The sequence below is a fragment of the Anthonomus grandis genome, chromosome 1, assembly GCF_022605725.1.
Source record: "Anthonomus grandis grandis chromosome 1, icAntGran1.3, whole genome shotgun sequence".
Classification (NCBI taxonomy): Eukaryota; Metazoa; Arthropoda; class Insecta; order Coleoptera; family Curculionidae; genus Anthonomus; species Anthonomus grandis.
This window is the reverse complement of record NC_065546.1, coordinates 52,984,871-53,012,428: the sequence shown is the minus strand read 5'-3', so window position 1 is coordinate 53,012,428 and position 27,558 is coordinate 52,984,871. Positions and strand designations below refer to the sequence as shown.

The 27,558-nt window shown below is 33.0% G+C and overlaps 1 protein-coding gene and 1 long non-coding RNA gene across 11 annotated transcripts in view; one reads left to right on the top strand and one right to left on the bottom strand.

The window, feature by feature from the left end:
- The window catches only part of LOC126733620 (disks large 1 tumor suppressor protein), an 825,690-nt gene that overhangs the window by 142,887 nt on the left and 655,245 nt on the right, over window positions 1-27,558 (bottom strand). For all 10 annotated transcript variants that reach the window (XM_050437042.1, XM_050437028.1, XM_050437022.1 and 7 more), the window contains 2 exons: window positions 18,108-18,143; window positions 3,389-3,427 (listed from right to left, as the gene is read on the bottom strand). In XM_050437042.1, the coding sequence (XP_050292999.1) occupies window positions 3,389-3,427; window positions 18,108-18,143 (75 nt within the window). The remainder of the gene's footprint in view (window positions 1-3,388; window positions 3,428-18,107; window positions 18,144-27,558) is intronic.
- LOC126733832 (uncharacterized) lies at window positions 15,824-18,038 on the top strand. The gene is made up of 3 exons (XR_007659881.1): window positions 15,824-15,967; window positions 16,242-16,340; window positions 17,851-18,038. It is a non-coding gene; the product is annotated as an uncharacterized LOC126733832 (long non-coding RNA).

Below are 27,558 nucleotides of genomic sequence, written 5' to 3'. Positions count from 1 at the left end.
TTTAGTTTGTAAGAAGCTTTGTGCCCAAGTTATGTAATAAACTACATTATCTACAGTATTGTGCAAAAAGATAGCAACATTGAACTTTCCTGTTATATATCTTTTAGTATCTATTTTATAAGTAAGGTTTATATATTATTTACAAGAATAGTTAGAGCCTGTTTATATTTTAAAATTATCATATTTTTTGTATCATAATAAATAAAACACCAAATTGTTTTATGCAAATTTATTATTCAAAAATATAGCAACAAAAAATAGTTTTGATTCTAAAAAAAATATAACCCAACTAAATTAAAATAAATTCAATATTTCGTGTAGTACCCCTTCTCCTTTATAACATCTGCATGGCATGGACTCAATTAATTTCATAATATAGTCATTGTTCACTTCTTTCCAAGCCTTTTCCACTATTTCAAAGAGAATATTTGTATTAGAGCATGTTAGATGCCTGATTTTGGTGTCAATGTAATGCCATAAATTCTCTGGTCTGGCGATTCAGATGCCCAGACCATAACATTTATTTTTTCATCAGATAGCCACCTCTTAACAAATTGAGAAGCATGTTTTGGATCGTTGTCATGCTGAAATAGGGCTGTTACTGGCATGACTTCATCCATATCTGGCACTAAATGTGTTTGCAGAATGTCTTTGTACATGAAACGATCCATTTTGCCCACTATTCTTACTATGGGTCCCATGCCATGAGCCGAGAAACATCCCCATACAAGAATATTTCCCCCTCCATGTTTAACTGTGGGGCAAATGTACTTTTTGTTTAATCTTTGTTCACTGGGGCGTCTGACTTCATCAGTCCTGAATAAATTATATTTAGATTCATCACTAAATACGACTTTCTTCCAATCAGCTACAGACCAGTGGACATGAGATTGGTCAAAGTGAAAACGAGCCTTGACGTTCTTCTTTGAGAGTACCGGTTTTTTGGCTGGGCGACGAGCAGGTAAGTTGGCATCAAGTAATCTTCTACTTACGGTACTGGAACTGAGGTTTACTCCTCCACCCTCTTTTAATTTTGCCAAAATTTGGGAAGAAGGCAAAAAAGGATTTTCTTTGGAAATTCGTAGCAGCTGCCTATCCATCCTTAAATTTGTTTTTCTGGGTCTACCAGGAATGGACGCCGGTGCAGCAGTTCCAGCAAAGCGAAATTTTTTGCAAACTCTGGATACGATTGACCTGTGAAGCCGTAAGCTTCTTGCAATGTCACTCTACCTAACACCATTTTCGTAATGCTCCACAATAATTTTTCTTACACCAGAAACCGGTTTTTGAGCGACCCATTTTAAGTTAATTCTGAGATTCAAAAATAACAACTTTACAGCAGGTAAATCGATATTTAACTGATAAAATAAATGCGAAACAAGAATGTTGCTATATTTATGCACATTGTCTAAATAAACAAACATGAAGTTCCTTACTCTGCATTGGCATTCTTATGATACCTCGGTATATTTATAAATAATACAGAGGCGTGTACTTAAAAGTAAAGAAATAATATGGAATAAATAAAGGAGCAAATAATATTTTTGAAAACATTGCTTGTTGCTATATTTATGCACAATACTGTATCTATCTATATTTCTAAATTTGATTTATCTTTTTTTTGTTTGTATATTTAAATAATATAAATAATCTGTATCCTGGGCCACCCGGTATATATCATAAAGTTTATCGCACGACGACAAAAAAGGAATTGTCTAAATAAAAGAATAAAGTGACACTTTCTCTAAACAATTATGGTGGTTAAGAATGTATTTTCTTTTTTTTACCTATGATTTTTTATCGATTTTTTTTTCTTCGGTTAACTTACAAAAAGTTGCTTCACCTATATTTTAAATTAATAACTTATTCATTATAATATTGAGCAACACCATACAATGCTTAATTTTAAATTAGATTTTATGTTTGTTTATGTTCAACCTTCATCGACGCATCGTAAAGTTTGCGCAAAATAATTAAAAAAAAATGATTATTACATAGTGAACCTATGCCAAACAATGATTTATACATTTAATGTGTTTGTGTGTATTTCATAGGTAATAGGTTACTAATTTTTCATGACTTTTACGAAAAATGTTTTTCTCTACGCATATTATAGTAATTGATTAAACGTACGAAAACTTATTTAAACTAGTAAAGTAAACACTTCCTTCAATTCTTCATTAACTGCCAAAAGTATTAAGATTTAATTAAACCACGTAGACTATTGCCGAATATATGATTTAAACCAATATAGTTTTCTCACTTCCTCGTACAGAACTACTATGACACATTTCATTCATTATCTTATTAAAACGGCTTCAAAACAGTTACACCTGTCGAGACATACTAGCATTAAGGTCAAATGTTTTAGACATAATTAGATAAACCAATAAGGCCGATATTTCATGTGATTACATAATGAAAAATTATAGTGTGGTCTTGCATGCATTGCTTGTTATGTTATGTGGTTAAGTATGTATAGGAAGTGCAAGGATTAACCGTTGATTTCTACTACCCTAAATCAGGATTGTGAAATTTGTACATCCATAAAAATATAAATCTTTGAGGACAAGACTGGAATACATTGATTATAAGTTAATATCGCAGAATATTTTGAAGAAAAAACTTCCTTTTAAAAAAATAATTGAAATTCGTGTCCTTATGTATCAGAAAATAAATTAGGTAGTCATTTGTCAAGTTCGCAACATTTTGTATACAGCATATGACATAAAAGTCAGAATTTTCAAAAAAGATGTCAAAAATCCAGGTCAGATATTGACAGCTCAACAACTGCCAGCAGCTAACCAAGTTACAACTACTATTATAACTAGTTTTCTTAAAGGAGATAAAATCAGTCTGTATATATTTGACCGGTGGTTGTCAAAGCTCGGTAATTTTGGTTTGGTATAATTTTTGTCAGTAAATTCGAAAGTTTTATAATATGGTGCAAGGAACAACGTTCTCTTGCGATTATGTTATATGTATTAACCCTGCAATGTATGTCAATCAATAATTCATTGGGTCAAATACAATACTTCTTTTCTTACAAGAAGATATTTTAGAACGTTGCTTGTTTAGGCATTTCATTCAGTTTTTATGTTGTAAACAAAATAAATTAGAGGGCACATTTAAGGTAAAAGAGAAAATTAAGTGTTATTCTCGGATTGTATAAACTTAATTGTGCCTAATATTACATTTTGTAATGTAACACAATTTATGTAATGTATGCATAAACGTTTGAGATGGTCTGCCAAAATTTTCACCATTTCATCTTAAAAATGTCTTTCTTAATAACTTCTTTAATACCAACAATTAATGTGAAATTACCCTTAAAATTCATAAAAAAAACAAAAAGTAAAACTTTGAATTTGTATGGTAAACCACTTACCTGCCGATTATCCCCAGATGCCAACAGAGGTGAATTTGCCTAAAATAAATAAAGCATATTTAAAAAAATAGTAATCTTAGTAGTTTGTCTTTAACATAAATATTAAACCAAATAAGAAAATTACAATAAAGAATTTTGATATGTTAAAATCATTAAAATTCTTTAATGATATTCAATAAAAAATAAATGTTCGTGAAATTTGGTTATTTGTTACATACTGTTAACATTTTACAAACACATCATAGTTTTAATTTTATGTAACAATAAGATATATGAGTTTCTTCAATTCTGGACATTAGGTTCTGTGGAATGCCCCAAAAAATCAGATATTCAGATTGCTGACATAAAAAATTAAAAACTTAAGGGGCGAGTTTCAGGTATCTTAGATACCCACATTCACAATATAATTTCACAATATAATTTCAGTGTCTCTAGTATAGCCTTGATAAAAAACTACCTATCAGACCAGAGGGTGAGATTTGCGAGTGTTGATTTGGAGAGAGAGTGTTTAAGCTTTACCAAACAGCTTTGTCGGGGGCCTTGGAGAGCGCTATGTCGGTTGATTCCATATATACTGACTTTTCTAATTGACAGGGTTGATCATTCTCTCCTGGTTGCGAAGTTGTCACTCTATGGCATTGGTGGTTGTCTTTTGGCCTGGTTTAAGTCATATCTGTCTGGAAGAACGCAGATTGTAAACATAAATAACTTTTATTCTAGTCCTTTTCCAGTTACTTCTGGGGTTCCTCAGGGTACCCATCTTGCCCCTTTTTTATTTAATCTTTTTATTAATGATGTTGTTCATTGTTTTGATTATTGTAATGTGTTGCTTTTTGCTGATATGTTAAGATTTTTAGAATTATAGACAGTAACTTGGCACATCATGAACTTTGTTCTGATCTTCACAAATTCAATTATGGTGCAAGAACAATAGAATGGTCCTAAATGCTAAAAAATGCAAATATATTCAATTTACCAGGAGTTTTAGTCCACCATTTCATCAGTACCATCTAATGAGTTCACTTATTGAGAAGGTATCAGAGATATGTGATCTTGGGGTGCTTTTTGATTGCAGACTAACTTTTTCAAAAAATATTGAAAACCTGTGTAATAAGGCTTACAAAATGTTGGGTTTTATTAAGAGGCACACTCATGATTACAGCAGTATTGATTCCATCAAACTTCTGTATTTTTCATTGGTTTACAGTTAACTTGAGTTGAATTCATATATATGGTCACCTTATTATGCTAAATATCTAATGTGTCTAGAAAAAGTTCAACGTAAATTCATAAGATACATTGCTTACAAGCAATATTCCTTGTATTGATATTAATTACAGTGAAATGTATAGATTGCTGAACATTGAAAAGTTGGAGACTCGACGTAAAAACTGCAATATTGTCACAATACAGTCTCCCGAGTTGTTGTGTCAGCTTAATTTAAATGTTCCTACTACTACAGTGCTCAGACAGATTAGATTATTCTACCTTGAACAACATCATACACTGTATGGTGAAAACTGTGCAATAGGTAGAATGATGATTAACTCAAATAGTGTCAGTATAGATTTGTTTCATTATTCTCTGAGTTCACTTCAACTAGTTTTAAAATCTGCTTAAGTGCAATATAATTTTATATCTTGACTTTGCTTAGTGTGTCTCCTTTTCTATTGCAGTTACTCTGTTTTATACCATTGCTGTCCTTATATTTTATAATACTGCTAGAGCAAAGGAAAAAATTATATAAAAAAAATATATGGCCGCAAAGAAGTGAGCAATGAAAAAAAAATAGTTCTCAGTTTACAAATTACAAGAGAAGAGAAAGAGAGAGAAGGAGAGAGAGAGAGAGAGAGAGAGAGAAGGAGAGAGATTAATTAAAATAAAACAGAAGATAAGATCAGATAGAAATGAGATAGCTGAGTGAGATGATGTGCAAATTAATGCTCTTGAACCAATTTGGCTTTAAGCTTTCTTTTGAAGACTAGTATCGATAAAGAAAAGTCCATTATTTTGTATTTATTAATTACAGAGGCAACTTGATAGGTAAATGACTTCTTAAATGTTTCAGTTTTATGAGGTGGTATAGTTAAAAGGTGTCAAAGTCAAAAATAGCTTTATTGTTACATAACATAATCTATTGTTAACAAAATACTATATAAAACCTTAAAGATAGTTGACAACATAATCTTTTACAAAAATATAAAAATTTTAACAATTCTTACATACATAGAATATAGAACACACCCAAAGAAAAGGTAGTAAGAAGTCACATCATGTCAAAAAGTTGTATTTAAAAACCCGTCTAGAGAATAAAATGCTTTAGCAAGTAAAAGTGTCTTTATATTTTTCCTAAAACGTTTTTCACAATTTATTAGCCTTATATAAAGGCGTAGGTGGTTAAAAAGCCTTCTGCCCCCGTACACAATAGAGGACTTAATCTGCTCACTTTTTGGGATAGGCAGAGGTAAAAAAAAGAGATCGCAATGTCAGGACAGAGTGTTTTAAAAATAATGTCCTACAGGGGCTACGAAAGAGAGCTACACACATGTAGCATATGGCTCTTTTTTGCAAAATAAATAGAGAGCTGAACAAATACTGAGAGCACACACCCCAAAACACAATACCATATCTCAGATGAGACTCAATAAGAGCATCATATGCAATTTTAGCCACATCAAGTCCCAGAGAATGTGTTATTACTCTAATAGCATAACAGTTGGATGATAACTTCCCTATTAAAGAGGAGATATGACTTTCAAATTTTAATTGCTTATCAATCGTTAGACACAAAAGTTTGCATGTATCAGAAAGACTCATTTTGCAAAGTGATGGTTCCAAAGTTACATTTAAAAGTTAGATTATTAGTTTTAAAAATATTAAAAATTAATCTATTAGATTCACACCATGACTTTACAAGAATTAAATCTTCATCAATGATATTCTTTAACCTCTTGGTGTCAGTGTCATGCCAAAGTAATGTTGTATCATCCGCAAAGTTTAATTTTCAGATATTGATGTTATGAACATTGGTACAATATTTAATTTTGCAGTGGAGATATGGAGGACATTGAAATTTAATTATTATATAAAAAATACTGCTGAATGTAAATTGCGCACCGTCCACTCATATTAAGCCATCCTATTTTGGACAATTTGTGAGATGTTCTTTATCTACGCTTTATGCCAAATATGAATCTCAGACAGCAATTTTGCATTTTTTAAAGCCTATTAAATAAGCACTACCATGATGATATGATACCATGATGATAAATATTAAGAATGTTTAGATGAAAGCATTTAAAAATAAAAAAAAAAGTTTAAAAATATATAATAATAATAATAATACTTCTTTATTTGCTCATATACATCTAACAGCTTAGCATCGTCAAAAATTATAGACTGTCAAACGCCAATAATACAGTGCATAAAGGGAGACATTAATCTATCAGAGTTTTACCTACATAACATAGGAAATAAAAAAACTTACATTTTGTTCACAATATAAAACAAAATACAGTTTTGGTTTGCATCAGACATGCTCACTAGTATGTATGAAACATTTGTTATACAGGTATGAAAGTATAATATTCGATAAATTTTGATAGACTAGGTTAAAGAGTATTGTAGAATTTATCCAATGAGTATGGACAGATCTCCAAAATCAGGTTTTTCGTTACTAATAGCTTAAATCTATTTAAATGTAGTGGTTTTGTGGTTTCGGGTATTGCATTAAAAAGTTTAATGGCATTAGTCATATAGCCCTTATGGGTCAGACTAAGCCGGTGTTGTGGAAGTAAGATATTTCCCCCATGTCTGATGTCATATAAGTGCCTACTATTTACTGTGCTAAATCTAAAAGAGTGTGTTCTAGCAAACATCAGACATTGGTGAATGTATAGGCCAGGCATTGTGATGATTTTTAAATTTTTGAATAAAGGCCTACAACTATCTATTGGTTTTTTGTTTTCTAGAATTCTGAGTGCCGATTTTTGCAACTTAAATGCTCTCTGCCAGTCAGCCGAGTTACCCCAAAATAACAGTCCATATGACATATATGCCGTTCTACATACTACTGGAGGTGCCAATTGAACAATTCTGCGCAACAGAAAAAGAACCGATGAGAGTTTTATTGCCCGATCTATTATATGGCTCTTCCATGATAATTTATTATCTAAATAAATACCCAGAAATTTGATCGCGTCTATTCTTTGATGTCTTTCGCTTGAATAGAAATTAACCACCTCTGTTTTATTTAGATTCAAGTATAGATTATTGTCAGCAAATCATACTTTTAACTTGTGAAGAGTTGCACTAGTTCCATTCTGTAGGGAAATCAGATCTGAATTCCGACTGAGAAGAGTTGTGTCATCCTCATATTGTACAGATATCACCTCTGAGAAGTGGGCGGGTAATTCATTTACATAAAGTAAAAATAGAAGAGCACCCAAGATTGATCCCTGAGGCACCCCTGTTGTTATTGGAAGTACGGAGATGTTCTTCCTCCACAAGTCACTATCTGCTAACACTCACAAAGGTAGGACTGGATAAGTTCCAGGCAAATACCCCGGATACCATCAAAATCCAACTTGCTCAACAAACTATTATGCGAGACACAGTCGAACGCTTTTGAGAGGTCGCAGAAAATTGCACCCACTGTCTTGCCCCCCTCAAATGCAGCAACCAGGTAGTCTACCATTACCCTGAGTGCATCAGCAGTGGAGCTTCCTGTTCAAAAGCCAAACTGCGCTGGTAAAAGTAAACTATGTTTATCAAAGAAAGATATGAGACATTGGTTTAGACAGAGCTCAATGGGCTTGGATAATATTGGTATTATTGATATAGGTCGATGATTTCCTGGATCATCCATATTACCCTTTTTAAATACAGGAACAACTTTACTTATTTTAAGCTTTTGTGAAAATGTACCAGATGAAAAACATTTGTTTATTATTAGAGATAGTGGTAGGGTCAAACCATTTGCAAGTTGTTTCAATATTATATTGCTTAAACCAAAGATGTCTTGAGCAGAACTATCACTTAAACTTTTTAAAAGATCAATGACCTCTATTTCGGTAACAGGTGAGAGAAATACTGTTGAATTGTTATGTACATATTTTGCTGTAAATTGTACAGGGTCATTAGATTTTTGCAGTGTATTTGAGTCAGCTATATTCACAAAGAATTTGTTAAACTCATTGGGAGTTACATTACATTTCGAATTACTAGGATAATTATTTTTTGTTTCTTTAATGATGTTCCAGATGGTTTTGGATTTGTTATGACTATTTCCTATTTTGTTTGTATAATATGAGTGTCTCGCTTGTTTTATTTTAGTTTTATATATATAATTGTTATTAGTTCCTAACATTATAGTTCATTAATCTGAATTCAAGTTTTATGTTTGGTCTACTTATTTGGCTATTGGTTATATGTATGGCTTACTGATGTGTATTGTATAGTATATACTATTATTCTAAGGTAGGACAGCAAAGAATGAGATGAATTTGGTTACCTCTGTTAAATTAGCCTCTCGTTTATACTAGGATTTTCTAACAAATAAACAAATCAAAAAAGTTGATTTCAGCAAAAGGTCACTAAACTACAGAATTAGCAATGCTATATAACAATGTTTTATACTTCTGATTTACTTACACTATCCAGATTAAACAAAGATGACACTTTCTTTATAAAGCCTTCTTTTTCCTGTCTACTTTTTTTCCTTCTTGTTGTCATGGTAAAAATTTAAAGAGATTCTGTTCCTAATACACATTTAATAAAATGATCATCAGGCCACTCAAAATTCTGCACCGTACACAACTTTTCTAGGTAGAGACAAAATAGAGCAACAAGCACAGTGGAACTTCAGTTAGTATCCCTAAAAAACCAGTGATAATAATGAACAAATGATCAACCAAAGTTAGCAGTTACAAGTAGCAATAACTATAATTGTTACTAGAGACTAACAAAATTCAACAAAAGGGATCCTGTAAACAATTACTTCATGTAAAATCTATTTATTTATAAAATATGCTTGAAATCAAGTATAAAACTTCAATATTTGAGAGTTAACAAATACAATTTCATTTTGCTACTTGTTTATGCTATGGCTATGAGGTTATGTCAGACTAAAAAGAGAATTTATTCTTCAAATATATCTCACAGCTAAAAATTACCTTAGGAAAGTGTTTTTTTTTAAACCAAATATTTGAATTAAATTAAAAATCCTCCTAAACCATTATCAGCAAAATGTAGGTAAACAGTACACACCACAAACTAGAAAATTAAGATTCCCTATAGAACTACGTCCACGGAACGCGGCACTCCCACTATTAGTATTAATAAAATTTACATAAAGAAGCCATAGCCACATCAGGTACAGTAGTACTGCAGGTGGGTAACGTAAAATTTTGAGTCACAGTAAGAATTTAAAAATATATTCATATTTAATTTGGCAACCACCTGTAACTTGTTGCTCCATTTATTCTATTTTTATTTTATTGCTGGTTTTCTCTTCCCTATTAAGGTAACTCTGCGTCAGCAACAAGTGCGACCGTCATTGGCCATTTTCTTATGCCCAATCAGATGGTCGGATTTCTGGGCCTTTTGAGATTCTTAAATTTACGTTTACGTTTGACTTCCACATAACTAGTATGATCGAACGCATTCCGACGTTGCCACACTGAACGATTATTCGAGTGATTTACATGATTAATAGAAGGCAAATTTCGTACGGAGAAAGCTCGGGCGATTGAGAGAGTATCGAGAAAGCTTTTACTCCTCGACAGATAGATGGCGGTTAACAAGCAAAATTTGAGTCTGGAGGCTGCACGGACTAACAAGCATCTGACAAGTTTTTATTTGAGTCAAATAGCATGTATAGGACATTTCGTCGCCTTGCATACAAAGGGGCGTAACTCATAATTTGAATTTTTTTGGATTTCGCCCGGAGGTTGACAAATTTGGTGTTTTCTAGCTGCTCTCAAAAGGGCGTAACTCAATATAATTTATTGCCTGGGTTTTGCACGCAAACTGTTTAGGCGTATTTCATCAAATCATTTTAAAACAGCAGACAAAAAGGCGTATCTTAGATACGCCTTTTTGTTTGCTGTGTCCCGCCAAAGTTCATCTAGGGAATATCTTCACCCGAACCTAACAATCCCTCTCATGTACAAAATGTATCTAGAAACATGCATGAAAGAAGAAGAAGGTAGTATTGACACATATCGTCGTATATTTAAAGAGATTAATCTCTCAATCCATCGGCCAAAAAAAGACTTGTGTAGTCTATGTACTACATATCGTGGAAGGAAATCCTTCTGAGAAAATGAAACTAGAAGAAAGATACCAATTACACATTAAGAACAAAGAAAAAATTAGAAAAATAAAACAAGAAAGTAAAGATAAATCTATTAATGATAATTCCTTTTTAAGTGCAGTGTTTGATTTACGACAAGTCATTTATTTGCCAAAAACAAACGAAAGTGCCGTGTTTTATAAGAGACGTCTAGCAGCTTACAACTTTACATTATACAATTTGGCATCTAAGGAATGTTTTTGCTATACTGCTTTACTATCGGATCTTCTTTTTTAATAGAAACTTCCACCATAATCAAGTTTCCTTAGCATTTCTTAATGTTCAATCTGTGCGTTCAAGAGTTAGCGAATTGGAACTATTTTTAGAATCGGTTAACTTTTCTAGTGTATTAATTCTTGTTGAACACTGGTTGAGATCTGATGAGCCTATTGATATCCCTGGTTATGTACTAATTTCCAAATTTTCACGCAAGCAATATACACATGGTGGTACTCTTATTATGTTAGAGAAAGCTTTTTTAACTAAATTTGTGTTTATTACTATTGACAGATTTGATCATCTATTGATTGACAAGGTGTGAGAGTTTTCTATTGTATTTAGCAGTAAGTTAAATTTGTATATTTTTGGATTGTATCGATATCCATCTGGTAATTTAGATTTGTTTTTAGAAAAGTTGGAGATCCTTTTAAGTGAAATTTCGGTTAATGCGATGTTGATTCTGACTGGCGATCGTGTAATTTTTTTAGACAAATCTAATGGATCAAATCGAATGCTTTTTAATCTGTTAAACTCATTTAATTTTAAAATGCACGTGGATCAGCCAACTCGGATTTCCTATACAACCGACTGAATGTTGGTGAAGTTGCAGCAGCGGTATTCTGTGACTTGTCCAAGACATTTGACTGCGTCACAGAGTGCTGCTGATGAAACTGGAGCTCTATGGTTTCAGAGAAACTGCCCTTGAGTGTTTTCGTTCCTACTTATCAAATCGTGTCCAGGCTGTCAAATTTAATGTTGGTATCTCTAAGGAACTTAATATAAATGTGGGTGTTCCGCAAGGATCAGTACTTGGTCCTTTACTTTTTCTCATTTATGTGAACGATCTGCCACAACTGCAGGTAATTGGCAAATTTACATTGTTTGCCGATGATACCACCATCCTCTGGCACGACTCTGATGTTCCTCAAATGGAGAGCCAATATACGTGCAGATTTGTTAAAAATAAAAGACTGATGTGATGCAAATTTTTTGACATTTAATGTTTCCAAAACAAATATCCTTAATTTTAAATGTAATACAAATGATATATGTTTGAATAATGAAGCCATCACCATGCCACCGTTCAGTAAGTTTTTGGGTCTTTCCATAGACAAGTTCCTTAAATTTGAAGACCATATTGTGAATGTATGTAGAAAAGTCTCATCAGGCTGCTACGCCCTAAGGGTTATTGCCACCAGTCTTAATTTCTCCATCGCCAGATCTGCATACTTCGCGATTATCGAGTCGCACCTTCGATATGGAATTTGCTTTTGGGGTTCATGTTCAAATTCACTTTTTAGTTCAGTGTTTGTACTCCAGAAAAGGGCCATTAGATATCTATGTAGGGCCAAGCCTCGTGACTCATGTCGCCCGCTTTTTATAAGTCATAATATTTTAACCCTGTGTTGTATCTTTATTTTGGAAACAGTTTGCTTAGTTTTTAGAAAATATAAACAGGAACTCCACTTAGGAAGCCACTATAATACGCGACAAAATTATTTGTTGAGGCTACCCATTCCTCATTTTGAACTTGTCCGTAGCTCTATCATATATGGAGGTAGAAAGCTGTTTAAAAAACTTCCACTAGAAATAAGACAACTTGAGACTGAAAAAAGCCTACGTACAAGGACGAAAATATTTCTTGCTAGTAAAGCGTACTATAGTTTAAGTGAATTTTTTAATGATTAGCATTTAAGTATTTTTCAAAGTTTTATATAATTTTATTTTATTTTAAATTAGTTTCTCGTTTTTATTCATTTAATGTACAGTCTATTGGCTTTGTCTACAACTTCTATGTTTATATTGACAATAAAGCATTTTTGAGTTTGAGTTTGAGTTATACATGGAGTGAAATTGACAGCAAAAGAGGCTCATCGGAAATATCAACATGTATCTACAAATTTTTGATGCATTACGATGAAAAAGTGGTTAAATCTGCAGATTTATTTGCCGATGGCTGTAGCGGCCAAAATAAAAATTCCATAGTCGCTATAATGTTACTATATTTTGTAAGAAGCAGCAAGAACATCAGGCAAATTCGTCTTCGATTTTTTGAACCCTTTCATGGTCAAAGTGAAGGGGACTTAGTCCATAGTGGCATAAGTACTGCCATTTCGCGTTCAGGAAACATATTTGTTCCATCTCAGTTGATTCCGATTTTTAGACTAGGTAGGGCTAAAAATCCCTATAATGTAATTCCAATGAATTATTCCGATTTCATAGATTTTAAAGGCTTGGCGAAAGATTTAAGAATTTTATGCATACGCCAAGATGATGACAGAAACCAAATCAACTGTACAGAAATCTTTGAAATTAAAGTTGAAAAGGAAAGTTCAGATAATATTTTTTTTAAAGTGTCTGATTGTGATGAACATTATAGAAGCCTCACATTGAAGAGAACAAACATAGATCATTTTTCCCTCGGAGAATTTAACAATGAACGACCAAAGATAACATGTCTAAAATATCAGGACCTAATTTCTTTGTGCAGTGGAGAAACTCCTGTAATTCGATCTCAGGAGCATGTGTCATTTTACAGATCAGTTTTATGTTATAAACAGTTTAGTTTTTTTATTAGAGTTTTTTACTTTTGGTTTATTACGATATATTATTTAAATTAAAAAATTAACAAAAATGTTTACTTATTCTTATAAAGCTGATAGTGTTAAGGGCGCTAAGGAACCTACGTTTATTTTTTTGCGATAAAATTTTTTTTTAAGGCCAGACCAGGATTTCCAATTTTCATTTCTTTGAAGTACTAGGTTAATTTGAAACTTAATAAATGTTTAATTTTTTCGAATAAAAGTTTGATTACCATGGGTTGCTGTTATTTTGCAAAGGGCGTAACTTTTTTAAAACAATTCGATTACAGCACACACAAAGGCGTATCTCAATCTTTTTTTGATTTTTGGAAAAACTGGAAAACTTATCTAAAATTTCATAATAGCAAATTGTTCTAATCATAGATGCCCACGTGAGCACAACATTTAAGCCGCAAATTCCAAACCGTTTTCTCACAGCGAGAGTTTCTCTTGAGCCAACATCTTAAAATGCTTTTCCTGTAAAATACAAATATTTCAGATACGCCCCTATGTGTGCAAGGCGATGATTTATTTAAAAATGTACATAATAAAATTTACATAAAGAAGTCATAGCCACATCAGGTACAGTAGTACTGCAGGTGGGTAACGTAAAATTTTAAGTCACAGTAAGAATTTAAAAACATATACATATTTAATTTGGCAACCACCTGTAACTTGTTGCTCCATTTATGCTATTTTTATTTTATTGCTGGTTTTCTCTTTCCTATTAAGGCAACTCTGCGTCAGCAACAAGTGCAACTGTCATTGGCCATTTTCTTATGCCCAATCAGTTGGTCGGATTTCTGATTTCTGGGCCTGTTGAGATTCTTAAATTTACGTTTATGCTTGTCATTTACGTTTGACTTTTTATATAACTACTATGATCGAACGCATTCCGACGTTGCCACACTGAGCGATTATTCGAGTAATTTATAATTTATATGGTTAATAGAAGGCGGGTTTCGTGCGGAGCTTTGAAAGCTCGGGCGATTGAGAGACATCGAGAAAGCTTCTACTCCTCGACAGATAGATGGCGGTTAACAAGCGAAACTTCAGTCTGGAGGCTGCACGGTCTAACAAGCATCTGACAAGTTTTTATTTGAGTCAAATAGCGTAAAAGTTTCAAAAAAGGTAATGTTTGTTTCTTAATTAGCAAACAGGTGATGGAAAGGGAAAGAATATTTTCGACGATTTTGCCTCCACGATTCAAATATCTTGTTTTATAAAAATTCCTTCTTATAGCAAAATTAATTTGCTACAAAAAAATCCTATAGACTTTTTAGCTAAAACAATTAGGGAAGCAGGAATTTCTATTTCTTTATTTTTGCATTGTAATTCCTATGGTGCGTAATGAGATGCAGCACCCGGTATAGGAAACTGTGAATAAAAGGAAATCCACATTTGTCCAATATTTGAAACTCCCGCTAATTTTTTAAAATTTTTGGCGTCCTGTCAAAAGGTGGCGCATTTTAGTGTCAAAACTGGCGCGTGACAGTAATACCTGGCAACACTGCTAACAAGCATCTGAGAAACCGGTTTTCCACCAAACAGACTAGTCGAGTTTCTGTTTTGTTCTTGTTTCTTGAAACACATAAAACAAAAAACAAAACTCGGACAAATTTGAAACTCTGTTTCCACTAAGCAGACAAATTATAGTCGGAGTTTCGTTTTCGTTTTTAGTGCTTTTCACCTCTTAAAGTGAGTTTTGAGTTTTAGGTTTTCACCTTTTATGGAGACTGCACGGACTGGCAAGAATCTGACAAGTATATGTCATATAAAATGTCTTCCATTCTTCCCAGATAAAAGGCTTCTAGAGTTTTGCAGACGCTTTCTTCTTATTTAAATGAAATTAAAAAAAAAGCTGTTAATTAGATTATAATTCTTACATAAGAACTTTGAGAAAACATCAAGAAAGCTTCTACTCCTCGACAGATAGATAGCAGTAAGCAAGCGAAACTTCATTCTGGAGGCTGCATAGACTGACAAGCATCTGACAAGTATATGTCATATAAAATGTCTTCCATTCTTTTCAGATAAAAGGCTTCTAGAATTTTCAGACGCTTTTTTCTTATTTAAATGAAAATTTAAAAAAAAAGCTGTGAATTAGATTGTAATTCTTACATAAGAACATTAAGAAAACATCAAGAAAGCTTTTACTCCTCGACAGACAGATGGCGGTTAACATGCAAAACTTCAGTCTGGAGGCTGCACGGACTGACAAGCATCTGACAAGTATATGTCATATAAAATGTCTTCCATTCTTCCCAGATAAAAGGCTTCTAGAGTTTTGCAGAGACTTTCTTCTTATTTAAACGAAAATTTCAAAAAAAGCTGTGAATTAGTTTGTAATTGTGACATAAGAACAGAAATAAATAGTTTATAACTTATATCAAATACAGACATTGGCGACAAACGCAAGCATAAGTAAGTATTGGAGTAAACGTTTTTTTTTGTGAGAATAACGAGCGCAAATGTTAAACACAAAAGTGAGAAATGGATTTTGAGAAGAAGAAGCTGCTGCGTTAAACGTGTCTTCCTAATTTTATTAACAGGCTCAGTCTGTTCAATACTGGGGTTCAGATTCTTTAGCATCGAAACCTTAAAAATGTCAGTAATAAATAATTACAATTTATTTAAAATTTTACCTCTATGTGTGTGAAAATAATTTTACTAATGATTGATTCATCCCTATATCAAGGACGGCCTTAAACCAGATGCTATACCTTCAGTTTACCTTCCAGGCTTAATACAAGAAAAGTTAGAACGGTCTTCGTAACAAATGGGCCGACCAGAGATGGTAAGGCTAAGCTTAACTATGAATGAGTAACTGCTTATATTAATAATAATAATAATAATAATAATAATAATAATAATAATAATAATAATAGGCTTTATTTCCAACAGGTTACAAATACTAAGTTACAGGAAAATCAATTAAATTTATATAAATGTACAAGTTCAAATGCATGAACTGTATTAGATCCATGCAACTAAACTATAAAAGAATTGCTATATAAAAAAAAAATAGTGAATTTGAGAAAATAATAAAAAATCAACACTAATTTAGGATAAGAATTAAGAATTAACCAAAATCAAAAGAGGCAGAAGAAAAAGTAGAAACGTCTCCCAATTTTCAGTCATTTTTCCCCTTATTTTCAGTCACCTGCGTATGGTCGCAGGTGACTGAAAACAAGTACTAGATTGTCATGGTGAATATCACAAGAATCAGCAATAGTTTTAAAATTTTGATACATAAAGTAAATAAGACTCTAGTACAGAATGTTGGGCATGGCTGTGTCCAAGTTAAAAGCTGGACTCTCTCTAGATCCTGGGTCTGGTATATGAAAGCAAATCCTTTGCAAAAGGGATGGGCAGTCAATTTTATGGTTAAGTAAATTAAATAAGAATTTCACCGAATGTACTTCTATCCTCGTCGCAAGTGACCGTTCAGTACATCTAGAGAGCAGCAGGTTATGATCAAAACCCCTTGGAGTCCATCATCCTCAAAAATACTAAACATTTAAGGAATCGCCGTTGGACTGATTCCAATAGGTGAATGTGCTGGTTGTAAATGGGAGACCAAATGAGGGAGCTGTAGTTCAGCCTGGATCTAACAAATGCATAGTAGAGAGTTTTAGCAGTGGCAGTGTTAAAAGTTTGCAATTTCTTATAATAAAAATAAAGCCCAGCATCCGACTAGCTCTAGATATTCGATGTGAGAGATAAAAGAAAATTTTTGGTCACAGGTGACTTCAAGATCCTTAAAACAGGTACCTTGCCAGAGACTCTCCATTGAGTGAGTAATTAAAGACAACTGGACTTTTGATTCGAAAGTGGCTGGCGACATTACATTTGGAAACATTAAGGTTAGGCCTGTTCAAATTGCACCAATGGTGTACAGTATTGATGTTCTCGTGCAGTTGATTACAATCTGCTCTAGAGTCAATCCTATGGAAAAGCTTTAGGTCATCAGCATATGTTAACCGAGAGCAACTGAGGGTGGAGATCAAGTCACTAGCGAAAACAGTAAAGAGAAGAGGGCCCAAGTTAGAGCTCTGAGGGACTCCAGAGGTGGGTGAAAAACAAAAACTAAAGCCTTCGACCATTACAAACTGAGAGCTGTTAACTAAATAGAAGTTATAAGAGGATAACCTAAGCTCTTTAATTATTAATTTACCTTTATTATAGTAAAACAATGTTACATTTAACTTAGTAATGTGTCTGTTAGACTTATACCACAATTTTTTTTTATTTGAGTCAAATAGCATGTATAGAACATTCATTTAAAAATGTCTTTTTTTCTTCAGACAATGATTATGAAGAACTGACCTTTTTAATCACATAGAGCAGCAGCCGACAACAGAATATGCAACAAGCTGATCGATTGTCGTGTAATACCTTTAAAGATAAATAAAATGAAGGCTGAAAACAGCACCCAGGATTGGACACCTTAATGGACAATGGACAATGAACTCTATATGGACAATGTGCTAAAATAGGGAAATATTTTTTCAATTCATTTAATTTTTTTTTTATTACTTTAAAATATACGTTTCTTACTTACCTCATCTTTTTCGTTTGCTGACCAGCTGAGGTTGCCCTGAAATTAAAGAAATTTTTTTAATAGAATTTATTATAAACCATGTTACTTGTTGTTGTTCTTAACATACAATTTTACAATTTTTGAAAAAAAAAATTTTTATACTGTAAAGGCTGTTGGTGATTTTGTCTGGAAGACATCAATAAGCTCACCCATGTAGGTACTTAGAGGACATCACTCCATCCTCGTTATAATACAATCGTTATAATACAATATAAAGTTACCTAGACGTTTATTTTATTTCCTACTTAATATACAGTGCGAACGTAAAGGTTGGAATAAATTCATTTAAAATTCAGGGGTATGTTCAAAAAAAAAACGCTCGGACATGTCGATTTTTATTATTAACTGCGGGTTTTCTTACTATAATTTTATGTATACAGGGTGGCCCAAAAATAAGTTACGGTCATCAACCTAATTTTTTTAAATGTAAACACCTATTTTTTATTTTAGATTTAGGTTCTACATCAAATTCTAAGTACATTTCATGTACCATGTCCTATACCTAAACTCGACCGTTGACGATTGAACACAATAAAAGGCTATTTTTGGAAGAGTTATTTATATCAAGCAAGAATACATAAAAATATTTTAATTAATTTATTAAGTGTTGAAAATGGCTGCCACGAACCTCTTGGCAATATCCCAGTCGATGCTGAAATTCTTGTAAAACGTTATCGATAACAGAAGGTTCTATCAATCTTATTTCTTCCGTTATTCTAATTTTTAAGTCTTCAATGTTGTTTGGCCGATTAACATAGACTTTGGACTTAAGATACCCCCACAAAAAAAAATCTAAAGGAGTCAGATCCGGCGATCTGGCCGGCCATTCAATTGCACCCTTCTTCTTCTGGATCGGGGTATAAAGTGGCAAGGCATGGAACCAAGTCATTTTCTAAAAACTCTAAATACCTCTCACCATTCAAGTATCCTTCAAAGAAAAAGGGCCCTATAACCCTGTTTTCAATCACCCCCGCCCAAACATTTACTTTTTGAGGGACTTGGCTGTGGCACTCCATCATCCAGTGCGGATTTTCAGTAGCCCAATATCGGCAGTTTTGCCGGTTTACACTACCATGAAGACAAAACGTTGCCTCATCAGAAAATACAATTTTTTTTGAAAATTGTGGATTAGCATGGCACAAGTCCATAAGTCTCTCACAAAATTCTAAACGCCTATCTGGGTCATCTTCATTTAGTTCATGAACCAATTGAACTTTGTAAGGGTGCCATTTATTTATACCTAAATACTTAACGACGGATGTCTGAGATATCTGATTTTCTAACGCAATATTGCGAGTCGTTTTATGACAATCTTCTTCAACTGCCAGCAAAACATTTAGTTGCTTCTCTTCTGATATACTTGACCGACCTTTCGTATAATTATCCCTGACATGACCCAAATCCCGATATTTCTGTTCTATTTTACTGACAGTACTTTGAGATATACGTGGCCTATCAGGATACTTGGCATGATAAATTTCACAGACTTCCATCTGAGTGCGCATCCTGTTTCCATAACCAATCATCATCAAAATCTCTATTCGCTCTCGCTCACTAAGACGTACCATTTTTTGAAATGTTAATTTTATCTTTTGATAAACTTAACACAAGCAAAACTTTGCTTAGGCATCTAAATCAAACTAAATTCACTCAAAATTATTTGATGTCAACAAATTGTGACAAGTTAACAATCAAAAACACCAACCACAAATGTAAATAACCAAACAATAACTGATAGGTTGCTTGATATAAATAACTCTTCCAAAAATAGCCTTTTATTGTGTTCAATCGTCAACGGTCGAGTTTAGGTATAGGACATGGTACATGAAATGTACTTAGAATTTGATGTAGAACCTAAATCTAAAATAAAAAATAGGTGTTTACATTTTAAAAAATTACGTTGATGACCGTAACTTATTTTTGGGCCACCCTGTATACATAAAATTATAGTAAGAAAACCCGCAGTTAAAAATAAAAATCGACATGTCCGAGCGTTTTTTTTTGAACATACCCCTGAATTTTAAATGAATTTATTCCAACCTTTACGTTCGCACTGTATATGGTTTGATTTTAATATTCAAACATTTGTATATTTTTCTTAAAACTCTTCTCTTCATACGTTTACTTATTAAAGTTCAATGAGGTGCAGAATAAACGCTCCATGAGTTCGATGTATTATTCCCGTTTCTACCTTCAGATGTGAGAGAAACCCAGATTCCAAATTTCATATGTTGGATATTGAATATTCAATATCTAATATTTTTCAAAATTTCTAGTAGAATATGAGGTTCTGGGTCATATTAAAATGTTCTAAAGTGGTTTAACTACCACATTATAAATAGCTATTTTTCCGAAATTTTCTACACAACACAAAATAAAATGTATGCAATTTTGAGCCTTTTTTATTATTAAGACTTCTTCAGCATTTAACCGCTTCTCAACTACGACAATAGAAAATCTCAAATAGAAAGTCTGAATCTGTATATAAGGATAATAGGAAAATGCACGCCTATTCAATATTCTCCAGTCTATTATATACGTTTCACTAACGCCCCTTTGAATAGGTATGAAGGGTATTTATATCGTATATAATGAAATAACATAGTGAATAACGTACTGATAAACTCGGATTTTCTAACACGAAATGTATTTTGAGTATGCTCACATATGTTATTTGGACTATTTTGTATGTATCATTTAGAAATTTTGCATATAAGGAGGATAGTACGGTCGTATATTTTTGCTGCTAGGCTTTTAATTTTTCAGTAGTTACTCCGATGGGCATGATACAAGACTGATTGCAGGGTGCCTTCGCTTTAATCTATGGTGATGAACGAATATTTTTATAAGGCAAATGAAACAGCGGTAAAATATTTAATGAAACACAGATCTGATGCTTTAAACATCAAAAAACAGATACCAAGAGAAGCATCATAAAAATCAGTTTTCTCTATTCCATAATAATTGTGCCTCTTATTAATAGGTGAACAATATGAGTAGTCCTAGTAGGAAATATGGTTGGATTATTAATCCTGTAGTAAATATAGTTGAAACCTTTGGCATGCCACTCAAATCACGAGACATTTTTACCACTAACCAAACTCATAGTTTTAATCTTTTTTAAGTTGCTATCCTGAAGATGTTACATCGTTAGCGAAACACGTGTCGAGGGTAAAATAAAGAGAAAACCTGAGGTATGGAATATTTCATCATGATAGGAAAGCAAGAAATTATTTTATATAGAGAATATTAATACTTAAGAGAACACAGGACAATCAAGTTACATTAATCCCGTACTAATATAGATTTGGTTTTGGTACCGGGATAGGGAAGCATATTCGGTTTTTTCGTATTGTTTACTTTTGTTGGTAGAATTTGGGATTTACCAATTAAGTTTCTCAAAATTTTTCAGTTTTCTTTAATTAACTTAATTAATTATTTCTTTCATTTTCTTATTTGTTCATAAATTAAAGTATTTGAGCCCTATCACAATTTTCAATTGGTCACATTTATGACTAGACATCATCGACAGCGAATGTCAGTATACCATGCTGCTACTTGGAAGCCTCTTGGTTTGCGGCCTTTATAAGACAGGCAGAATGATTCCACACATAATGAAGTTCTTGTTGGATTATTAGCAGTGCTTGCAGATTTTTTTCGCTATTTTACTCCTATCGACTTTTCGGCATCATTTTCCGCAATTTCGATTACGGCAGACATGGATTCGGCACTTATATTTTTAGTGATTTCGAAGTCAATGTCCCATATGACCACATTAACTTCTAAGTAGAGTTGATAGATTAAGGATTGCTTTATTGCAGTATCCAAAAGTGGACTTAGCGCTTTGAAGTGCCAGCCAACCAAAAATAAAAAGTGAATTAAAGTAATTTCCCGTAAGTGCAAAGGTTATATGAGACATATTCATAAAATTCCATTCAGGCCGTTTGCTTATATTTCAATATTGACGCTTCAAAACATAATTTTATTTCTACAGCATCATCAACTGGTTCATTACGAAGTTATAACAGCATTTACTTTGTTTCAAAATTTGAACATAGTTAGATAGGTTATGTCTGAACCTTGTGTTTACAAAAATTTTGCCCCATTATTTTTGTGAGTTTTTTAATCAACCTTTGACTAAAAAGTATGTAATCAGTAATATTTTGTATCCTGCTTCAGCACAAGTACTAGCGTACAGGATCTATAAGTATTTTTGAAGTTTTGTGAAAGTGTGGTTAGGAAGGCGAAAACATGGTCAATTTATGCAACACTTGCAATGAATCCATACCAGACGGATCTAAAATAGTGGTTTGTGACAGCTGCCACATAGTTATGCACAACACGGAAGGGTGCACTGGGTTAAATGCATCAGAGCTAAGGGCTGTTGTCATTCAGAAACGAACTATGATGTATTTCTGTAAACCATGCAGAGAAGCATTTAAAAGCGCCCCAGCCCTTTTAAGACAAGTGGGAGAGTTAAAGAAATAAATTGAAGTTATAAAAAGGGAGCTGGAATCAGTAAAAAATCAGAAGTGTAAGCATGAATCTGCTGAGTTGGTTACCGAGCAGTTATTCAACGAGATGCAGGAAAGATCAACTAGATCTAGAAATTTAATAATTTATGGTGCAAATGAGTCTAATCGAACCGATTTAACTGATAGAATCGAAGATGACAAGAAAGCGTTACAAGATGTCTTTAAGCTGATGAAGGTAGATCGAGGACTCGATAAAGTTGAAAAAGTTCTTAGAATTGGCACTAAAAAGACAGGCTCATGCAGGCCATTAAAAGTGGTCTGTACTGAACAAGCTTTTGTTAAGGAGGTATTAAAAGTTAAGAAAAAATTGTCGGGGACTAAGTACAGCATTAATCTAGATCAGACGATGATGCAAAGACACCAGTTTAGGAAGGTAAAAACTGAGCTGCAAGAGAGGAATGCCGAAGAAATTGATAGTTACATCATTAGGTACATTAATGGATGTCCCAAGGTTGTAAGGAAAGACAAGCCTGAGAGATAACACACGTAACACGAGAAAAAATTAGCCAATACCCCATTAAAAATGTATTACCAGAATGTGGGAGGGCTTTGTACCAAAATTGCTGAGTTGAACTTAATGTTGGATTGTTCAAGTTATGATATTATTGTTATTACGGAGAGTTGGTTGAATGAGGACATTTTTTCGGAAGAACTTAGTTGCTGTAATTACAGTATATTTCGTGCTGATAGAAATCTGCAGATTACATCAAAGAGTAGAGGTGGTGGAGTGCTAATACTGGTAAAAAACACATACAAGCTTCAATCATTAAAAAGACAGAATCTCACTTTGAACAGCTGTTTTTGTTATGTAAATGTTCAGGCTCAAGTTTTGTAGTTGGCGGTGTATATATTCCCCCAGGGTCCTCTGATGATATCTATAGTGATCACTGCATCACAAGTGAAGAAATCTGTTCTATGTATCCTAGCACTAAGTTTTACATGATGGGTGACTTCAATTTGCCAGGGGTACATTGTTCAAATGCTCATAATGGGGTCCAAGTAGACTGTCCAACAAATTCACCAGCCGTGTTTCTAGCACAAATATATGGTTTTTTTAATATGTACCAAATGATTGATATGCCAAATAGCAGGGATGTGTTCCGGGATCTTCTGTTTACCAACGATAGCGCCATGAAATGTTTTAAGTCTCCAGATCCACTTTTTTGTGACTCAATTCATCATATTTCTTATACCTGTAATTTTAGAGTAGACAACAATGTAATGTTGGATTCACTTAAAGTTGAGGAATTTTATTTTGATTTTAAAAATGGGAACTATCAGGGTTTAAATGATTATTTTTCTTCTATAAATTGGGATACTATTTTTAATGATAGCAATATTAACATTATGGTGTCAGAGTTCTATAACATTTTAAATTTTGGTATACAATGTTTTGTGCCTCAAAAAAAAAATAAGACATCTAGCTTTCCTCCATATTTTTCTACCGAATTAAGAAGATTGGTATTTCTCAAAAAAAGTAAGCATAAAAAAGACCAACTATCCCATGATGAAAGAGATTATCATGAATTTACCGTTCTGAGAGCTCAGTGTAAAAGGTTAGGTTAAGAGTGCTACAGAAATTATCTTGCTACTTTGAATGAGAACTTGACTAGTAATCCGAAAAATTTTTGGAAGTTTGTTAATAAGAAAAGAGCATCTAACATTGTACCAAGGGAAATATTTTTAGATAATAGTGTTGCAACTGATGGTCAGCAGATTGTTGATTTATTCGCTACTCACTTTTCTGCAGTCTATTCAAATGCAAACACAACCCACCTGAAAAGTCTTTTAGCCAAATTAATATTGACTGCCCTGTCATAAGTCTGGCTGAGGTGTTTGATAAGCTGGGGGCTTTGCCTAATAAGTTAATGATAGGTCCAGATGGAATCCCCAATATTCTTTTAAAAAACTGTCGATATGCACTATCACAGCCACTATGTAAACTTGTCTCCTATTTCTGGAACATTTCCAGAAATATGGAAGAAAGGTTATATTTCTCCTATTTTTAAATCAGGGTCGAGGGATGATGTCAGAAATTATCATAGTGTGTCCATAGTGTCATCCATCCCCAAATTTTTGACAGCCTTATGTTTGCCCATTTAAATTGGCAATGTAGAGAAATTATTGTTGAGGAACAGCATGGTTTTAGAGGTGGTCGGTCCACTCTTACAAATTTACTCATATACCACAACAAGTTGTCAGATGCCTTGTAGAGGGGGTATCAAATTGATGCTGTATATACAGAGTTCTCCAAGGCGTTTGACAAGGTAAATCATTTGTTATTAATTGAAAAATTGAGAAATATAGGTTTTTCTGATGGATTGCTAAAATGGTTGCTTAGCTTTCTTAGTGATAGAAAGCAAGTGATAAACTTGGTAATTTTATATCTAGGGCGATTGAAGTTTGTTCTGCAGTGCCACAAGGCGGACACTGCTCTCCTTTGCTATTAAGTTTGTTTGTTAATGACTTTAGGGATGTCTTGGAGTATTGTGAATTTTTAATGTTTGCTGATGACCTCAAACTTTTCTTGGTTATTATGAATGAACTTGATATCAGCCTCTTACAGAAAGATCTTGATGGCCTTTCTCTGTGGTGCCAAACTAATTTGTTGGATTTGAATATTAATAAATGCTTTCAAATTTCATTTCATAGGAAAAAAAGTAGGATACCATCATTTTACACAATTAACGGCCAGAAACTTCAATTAAGGGATGTTGCTAAGGATTTAGGAATGCTGTTTGACACGAAATTAAACTTCTGCAATCATATAGACCAAATAGTAGTAAAAGCTAATAGAATGTTGGGTTTTACGCTTAGAAATTGTGAGGGGTTATCATTGCAAGCTGTCAAATCTGTATATGTGGGATTGGTACGATCACAGCTTGAGTATGGCTCAATTATCTGGACTCCCCAGTATAATGTCTATAAGTCATTACTGGAGAGTGTGCAAAACAAATTTTTAAGATATTATAACTACATGTTTAATTTGGATCTTATTGCTAATCATGATTATTCTCAAATATTGAATTATGTTAAAGTTTTGTCTTTGGATAAAAGAAGAACAATGTTTGACATCTGTTTTATCTATAAGTTGTTGAATGGTATTATATCCTGTCCGGATTTACTTTCCCAAGTTAAATTTTCTATTCCTCAGAGAACACTTAGACAAAATAATTTATTTCATATTGGGTTCCATAGAACCAATTATGGTAAAAACTCTTTTTTGGTGAGATCTCTAGATTTTTTTGGATCGGGAGGAGACGCTAGATGTTTTTGGCAATTCATATGGGTCTTTTAAGGGTAGTTTAATGAAAATTTTGAATACTTAGTATTGTTCAATTATAATTTTTAATTAATATGTTGTTTGATGGGTAAATCAAGTGAGAATTTATGTTCCTAATCTATTAGTTAATACAAAGATATTTTTTTTTGTTTATTTACTTTAGAGTCTTTTTTTTTAGTTAAGTACTGTAACTCTTAATAGTTTAAGTAAGGATTATTAATTATTGACATAAATGTATTTAATAATTTTTTTTTTGTAATGGCGGTTTCCCGTTTAATGAATAAAAAAAAAAAAAAAAAAAGTCATCTGGTTGTTTTGTTCATGTAAACAAGAATGTCCGCGACAAAAGTTGATGCGCTCGTCATACAATACTTTAATGCAAAAGGATCGTCGGCTGCTGGATTTCATCGAGAGTTATGACTAGTATATAAAGCTACACTTAGGAGTGAAGGAAAATTTAGACAACGGTGATTTTAAAAACGGACTAACAAATGTGCAGGATGAAGAGCGAAGTGGCAGACCCAGTATCCTGGTCTGAACCGATGACTGATGAAATCGTTTTGCTAGCGGACCAAAAACTGCAATATGATCGTCGATTGATGATTAATTGCCTGGCTGAACAATTTTCTCTCTTCTTAATTTATCTTCGAAGGACTATCTACAATATTGTAACGGAACACCTTGAATACCACAACTTGTGAGCAAGGTGGGTACCGTAAATGCTCACAGACCACTACAAAGATAAAAATGCTTTGAACTAAAAATGTTTAGTCCATCAGACGAGAGTTTTTCGACCATTACCAACAAAGTGAAGATTTTTTTTCCGCCATTTCGGAAAAGGGTACATTTCTTGGTCTATGAGCCATTAAGGTTTTATAAGTTGTAAGAAAACACACCAAATACAAATATGTAATTAGTATTTGAGAAGTAATTGAGAAGCTTGTTAAGAGCGTCACAAGCGTAAAAAGTTACTCGTGCCCGAGGTTAGTTTCTCAATTTGTTTTGAAAGAAGTATCTAGATTTTAAAATTAAGATATCTAATAAACGGATTCTCAGGCCGACATTTACTAAGAATACTTTTTTTACAAGAAAATATTGGATAATTAGAATTTTTTACTAGAATTTTATTATACACGGGTACAAAAAAGTTTTGGTATTTTAACAAATGCAATAAATGGCGCCCTCTGCAAGGTATAGCGAATCCGTGAACGGATTTCAATTTCTCGTTCTAAAAAACCCCCTCACACCAAATTTTAATTTAATATCTTATGAAACATTCGACTTACTTCAAAAAAACGATTTTATATTTCTCCTTTTGACGCCCTGTATATTGAATACCGAGCGCCTAATTAAAAAATGGTATAACGAAAGTCGCATTATTTTGGTTCATCCTTTATGTGGCCGGCGGATTGGCCTCCTTTTTCCGGACACCGTGTACATAATGATTCAATAATTTTAAAAGCTGATAAACCCAAATCCCGGTAAACCTAATAGTTAAAGCAAGAAAAACATTTTAATAAAAAGCAGAGATTTATGGGTTTGTGGAGCAAAATACAAAATAAAATTTATACACCTGGACCTGTGTATCTGACAT